Source organism: Schistosoma mansoni, chromosome 6 (genome assembly GCF_000237925.1).
Source record: "Schistosoma mansoni strain Puerto Rico chromosome 6, complete genome".
In the NCBI taxonomy this organism is placed as follows: domain Eukaryota; kingdom Metazoa; phylum Platyhelminthes; class Trematoda; order Strigeidida; family Schistosomatidae; genus Schistosoma; species Schistosoma mansoni.
Genome location: NC_031500.1, coordinates 10,415,588 through 10,422,555, shown reverse-complemented (window position 1 = coordinate 10,422,555; position 6,968 = coordinate 10,415,588). Strand labels below are relative to the sequence as shown.

Here is a 6,968-nt window from a genome sequence, read left to right as displayed (position 1 = left end):
GATTTGATGTTCACTCTGAGATGGTAACCCAGTACCATCCGCTTCAAACGCCATAGCCATACCAAGAGAATTTAAACTTCACCCCATTGCACATGCAAATGACTATCAAGAATCAGTGGATAACGCGATGGCGTTTGAAGCGAAAGTTACTGGATTAGCATTCTCAGAGTGAACATCAACTCTGAGATGCAGGTAAATCCAGCTGATGAGTCACAAATCGGACGAAGTGCGCGTCCTGTATTCCACTGCTAGTTACTATCCATCATTGCTTATAATGCTTGTGACTTCAGGCAATATCAAGGTAATACGCACTTTATGCATATATGCCAATAAGAGACTGATCAATTACAGTCCTAAATATCAATGAGAAGATTTAAGTAAACAATCATTCAAAAAAACAATGAAAGATTCACGACCAAACCATTCAGCTCAAAGAACAAAACTCCATCTAAATATTTTTGGAATATATTGCCAACAAAGGTCAAATTTATGTAATAAATATCAAGGTTATGAACTTTATTATAAATAAATATTATTATGATTAGATTATTTCGAAATTATTAAACTATAGAATATGAACTCAATTTGTTTACAAAATAAGTAAAGTAAACAAGATATTCAAAAGTAGTTCCTTCATCATAACAGATCGATAATGTATGAAATGTTATTGACAAAATTATGTCATTCATAGGTGATTACTGTTTTCAATTATGAATAAGAAGATATTCTCAAATTAAAATTCTGTAACCCTAAACAAAAAAGGCATATTAAGTATGTTGTATATTTTTCAATCATGTCTGTTGTGAGGCAGTTACTCACTGAAGACAATAATGGACGGTGGCGCAATTTCATGGATTAGTTAAAGTTATTAAGAAGACATTGAAGACATTAACACCGTTGGATGCCTGCTTAGTGGTCTAAACGTTAAGCGTTCGCGCGCGAGACTGAAAGTTCTTTGTTTGAGAGCGGGATCGTGGGTGTGCGCTGCTAAGAAGTCCCACACTAGGACAAGACGGTCGTCCAGTGCTTCTGTGTTTTCCATGGTAGTCTGGCTTTAAGTGACTCGTGAATACAAATGTTAAGAACCAAACAATTGACGACTATTCACACTTGACACTTTGCTTTAGATTAAAAATAATAATTGAATATTTAACATTTGACTGATAACAATATTCATGTTAAGAAAATTCCAAATTATTTTTTTAAATTAGATGATTCATTAAAATTACAATGAATTATCAGTAGTATTCATTGGTAATTATAGAGTAATTATTGTAAACAAACTAATATATTTAATTATTTTGACTATTTGATTAAATAGTACAACACTGAATTGAACAAAATAGTTGGTTATGTAAATAACTATTAAGTCATGTTTGTATTATGGACTGACTTATGTTATACAATCAGTAAAAGTCATTATGAGACGCCTCAGGAATGAAACCTGACAGTTGAAGACAAAAAACCGCAGTGTGATCGTGCTAAGAAATTTGATACAGCTTTTCAGTTTTCTGTAGTTGTATTGTGACGTGTGCTACTTATATCGACATAAGTAGTATATAAATCTAGTCAGGAATAGAATATCTAGTAGCAGAAGGTTGAGAAGAGAAGGACAGAAACAGAAAGCAATTGGTATAGAAATGAGGGAATTATGAAGTCTGAGACGATTGATTGACATTTGCAAAAGGAAAAGTTCAGTTTGAGACAATTGATTGGTATTATTACTGTATGGTTCTCAGATTTTACCAAGATTTTCTATAATTTTGTGTTCCAATGCATTCATTTGTCCCCACTTGTGATCTCGTTCACTGCAGTATAACTTAGTCCGCAATGTAAACTATGAAAACGTAGCGATTTCTAAAACCCTTTATTTAAATAATTTAGTGCTATATCAATTCGATTAATAAATAAATGTTAATGAGAACACTGACTAACACACATTAAGATTCAAATAAATGGCCAATTAACAAGTATAAATAATAGGACATTGTGCCATTATCCAGTCATAGAGATCATTCAGCGTCATACATTAGTAATAACAACGAATATAATAGCACATATTGTTGGTGAAGAAAAAATCTAGACTAATCAAAGTGAAGTAACTTCTACAAGTAGAAATAACTAAAAACGTATGTGTTAAAGAACTTCTTGTAACATACCGATAACGTCTTCTTGAATCGACTTTTTTCACAACCGGTTGATGATGATTATCGTCATCATCATCTCCAAGTGTGATTGCTTTAATCGCCGTTCCTGTTCCCGTTGTGGTTGTAATTGTCGTAATAGATGTTGGAGATGTTGTTATTGATAACAATGAAGATGGTGATGAGGATGTTGATAGGGATAATGTCGACGATGATGATAATGAGAAATATTTTTGTTTTTCCTTAGATCTACCATTTTTTAAGGATAATGAATATGATCGAGATTTCTCAGATTTTTTTATCTCATTATTATTTGTCATCTTTGAAGTTTTGAATTTTAAATGGATCTCTGTTGTAGGTGATGAAGATGATGTCGATGAACTGTTTGAACAAGTAGTTGTCACCATCGCAGTAGTATGAGTTGTACTTGTAGTACCAGGATTAATACCAGTATTCGTGGAGATTACTTTCAATTTATCAATACTCCCTCCCATACTGTTAGTATTAGTATTAGCAGTACTAGTGGTAGTAATAGTAGTAACGCAACAGTTATTATGATTTTTACTATATGCAATATCTAACTTTTGATTTTTAAGCATTTGTTCAGTTGCCGTTGTCGTTGTTGTTGTTGTCGTTAATGGTGAATTCATTTGTTCCGGTTCAGTTGACCAAAATTTTAAACGTTGTGGTGTAGATGATGCTTGTAATGCAAAAGGATTATATGAATGATAATTTGATTGTTGTAAATTTATTGATGGTTGATGTGATTGAAAAAAATCAAAAGATGTTGAATTATTCATTTCTATAGGCCAATCTAATTTCATAGATTTTATAGATGATTTAGGACTATCAGAATTTTCTTGATTCATTGTTATCATTGTTGATGTTGGTGGTGTGATTGATGTTAGATTACTGGTTGTCAAAATATTAGATACTGTTACATCACCATGTACTAATTCCATATGTTCATCTTGTCTACGTGGAGATGATGCAGAGAAACCACAAACTGGACATATACACATTGTTACATCTGCATCATCATTTCCAGTATTTGTCGTGCTCACACCAGGAATACTAGTATTAGTATTACTATTATTAACCAAGGTATGTATTGCACTGTCTGCATGTTGAGAATTTTCCACATTCGTCAAAATACCTGATGTATCTAGAATTAAATCATAATCCATATGAAATAGTATTATTATTAGTAGTAGTATTAATATTATATCATCAAATAATTTTGAACTGTTAAGGTTAACGATAATAATAATCAATTAGGTAGATAAGACCATGAATTCATAGATATCTATCCATTTACATGTATATATGTAATATATTCATCAGCATTTAGTTATTAGCCTTGAAGCAAACTAAGAATACTCCTTCCTTTATACTTATATCTTGTTTGTTCAACATCAATAAATACTAATGAGAAACATACATTGACACGTAAGCACACATTTATTTGCTTGTTATTCCTGTGCTATTTTGCTTATACATGACATTTTCTGATTTATGTACCATATACTGATTGAATGATTCGTTCATTCATTCGTTCGTTCGTTCATTCATACGTCCGCTCACTCAATCATGTTCACACAAGCAAAAAAAAAGCATTCTCGAATAGACATGAATATAGATATGCACACAAATAGTCGTGTGTTTGTAATTGGATCTACACCAAACTCGACAAAAGAAATTGATAATGAATAAACAACACAAGACACTGATTTAAAAAAAAAAGAGTAAATAGTCCAATTCGATGAATTAGACAGAGTTAAATACTCTACACGAGCAGCAGAAATAATCAATGACTGACTGATAAATAACAAATCTAAACGAATATCCATCGTTTATACCCACACACACACACACACACACAGAGAAAATGTACGTCTGAATTCATTTGATAATAAAGAATTGGTGATTGTAAAAATTTTCTTAAACTAATGGAAAGAAAGAAATAGACATTGATAAAACGAATGAATTTACGTAGTTGTGTAATTGAATCGAAAGAACAATGTTGATATTTGTTCTTATATAAATGTACAAGTCTATTGTGTGTCTCTCTGTGTGTGTGTGCATGTGTGCGTGTAGTATAAGTGTATGTGCATGTATAATATTGATGGAAATAATCTTAACAACAACAAAATACAAGATTTCTTCAATTCATGCATAGTTTTCATAGAGACATAATTTTTAGAGTACTATTCAAAATGAAAAACAATAATACTAATGACGAATAGATAAGAGACAAACTTAAAGTACAAATTATTACATGGTTTCAACTTTGATAAAATTACATTCTAGGACGAAACAACCGTCCAGTGCTTTAATGGTTTGTATGATGATCTAGCTTCAATTGATTCATGATCTTAAGTATTGAAATTACTATAATATCTACAACAAACCCTTCTGATATATATGAGAACTTTCGTCTAAATTCGAGCGAATAGTTTCATAGTATTTGGGCGCCGAGTTGATGTAAGACATTAAATAGGAAGAATATATTTGTAAACTCTCAACGAATGAATTTGAAGTAAATCCAACGTTTCGCCTGGCAATATGGTCCAAGCTTCTTCAAGGAAATACATTCGTACTATTTAATGTCTTACATCAACTCGGCATCCAAATATTGTGAAACTATTTGCTCTAATTTAAACGAAAGTTCTTATATGGATAGAATAACAGTTTGAATTTTACTATTACACATAATATGATTTGAATAGTTAATAAGTAATTCCTAACTCAGTTACCTTCCTTACAAACCGTATTATTCAAAACAAAAACGGGTACATATTACTTATAAATAAGTTATATTAATATAAAATAATTAAATATATCGGAAGGGGGTTTTTGTGGAGATTTTAGTGATTTTATATAGTTGAAATCATGATTCAACTGAAGCTAGACCACCATTGAAAAGCTGGAAGCACTGGACGGCCGTCTCGTCCTACTGTGGGACTCCTCTCGCAAGGCGGGTCGTGAATGCGCACTGCTGAGGAGTTCCACAATAGGACGGAATGGCCGTCCAGTGCTTCCAGGTTGTCCATGGTGGCCTTGCTTCAATTGAATCATGATTTCAACTATATAAAACTAAATATATATTATTAATCAATTCTAATTACTGAAGTATCCCAAGATATCTACATACAAGTTAACCAATACAATAGTATTGGTAGTTACTTTCTGTTTCATTTCAATGGGAATAATAAACATCTGCCTTATTCATATAAATATTATTACAATCAAATGTAATTAGCTTTCAAAAACCAACCTATAAAATTCTACCTTAACTCCAATAGTTAATGTGAATCTTAACAACTGTACGAATGCAAAAATTTTTTAAAAATTCTCCTTTAACAACTCATTATTAATTAGATTAGTAATTTATAAAATAATCTCTCTTTTATTCAAAATTGAAGAAGTGAGGTAAGGTAAGACCAATTTTATAAACGAAATAAAAAGTATTCACCTTATAAACTTAAAAAAACAAACAAATTCCCCCTCCCCCCCCCTAAAAAAACAGTTCAGTTTAATTTTTTTGATCTGAACTATTCTATAGAAAATCAAAAAAACAAACAAGATACAACCTGATAAAATTTTTTCTTTCTTTCCATAGATATTTCTTTATTAAGATTAATATAAGGTCAAAAACAATTTAGACGGACTGATTGACTGACTGATTTGATTTTATTATTTTCTCCTATTATTAAAACAAGAATAGAATAGTATAATAGATTTGAACATGCCCGTAAAATGAAGGTCATTTATACAAGTGTGAAACATGAATAATGTAAATGGGTATTTACTTTTAATTTTTTTTTTCAATTTTTATGCCACTTTCTTTTTTGCATTTTTTTTCTTTTTTTTTGATGTTGTTTATATTTATAAAGTTGATCATTTTTTTATATTTTTTGTGTACTTTTAATGCAAGCGGAAAATTAATGTTTTTGAACAATTCGAATAATAAGCAAAGATAGATAGTGGTGGAATCCAGGACGCGCGTCCCATCCTATTTGTGATTCGTCAGCTGGATGTATCTGCATCTCAGAGTTGATATTCATTCTGGGATGTTAACCCAGTACCATTCGTTTCAAACGCTATCGCGTTATCCTCTCAGATACTGAGTCCTGATAGTCACTTGTTTGTGCAATGGGGTGAAGTTTAAATTCACATGATACTGTTCGTTTGAATCTTCCCATTGATGTTAAGGACTGTAACTGGTCAATCTCTAATTGGCATATGTGCATACTGTACGTATTGCCTCGATATAGGCTTAATTCACAAGCATTTTAAGGAATGATGGATAGTAACTAGCAGTGGAATCCAGGAAGCCCGTTTCATCCTATTTGTGATTCGTCAGCTGAATGTACCTTCATCTCAGAGTCGATGTCCATTCCGGGACTGGAACCCAGTACTATTCACTTCAAACACCATCTCCATACCAGGCGAATTTAAACTTAACTCCATTGCACAGGTAAGTGACTATCAAGAATCAGTTGATAACATGATGACGTTTGAAGCGAACAGTATTGGGTTCGAATCCTAAGTAACACAATTCCAAGTAAGTCCGAATAATAAGTACTAAAATGAATTAGAGCTCCTTCATTTTACTTTTCTATTTATCTCTAGAAAGGAATATTGATTTCAATTGCATGGAGGTTATTTATTAGCCGTATTGATTTTTTGGAAAAACTAAAACACTATCTTGAACTTAATGAAACAGTTTCAGTCTTATGATATATCTGGACAAGTAATAAGAGAAACAGTAGGTTTATCATATTAGTAGCATCATTTTTTTTTAATAATTTGTATGATGCC

The 6,968-nt window shown here is 31.6% G+C and overlaps 1 protein-coding gene across 1 annotated transcript; it reads right to left on the bottom strand.

Annotated features, from left to right (window-relative positions):
- Positions 1 to 733: 733 nt before the first annotated feature.
- Positions 734 to 3,331, bottom strand: Smp_082330 (hypothetical protein; the record flags this gene model as incomplete). Its single annotated transcript, XM_018798218.1, has 2 exons — positions 734 to 749; positions 2,814 to 3,331. The coding sequence occupies 2 exons, from the start codon at positions 3,329 to 3,331 to the stop codon at positions 734 to 736; spliced, it is 534 nt and encodes a 177-aa protein (XP_018653182.1).
- Positions 3,332 to 6,968: the final 3,637 nt, after the last annotated feature.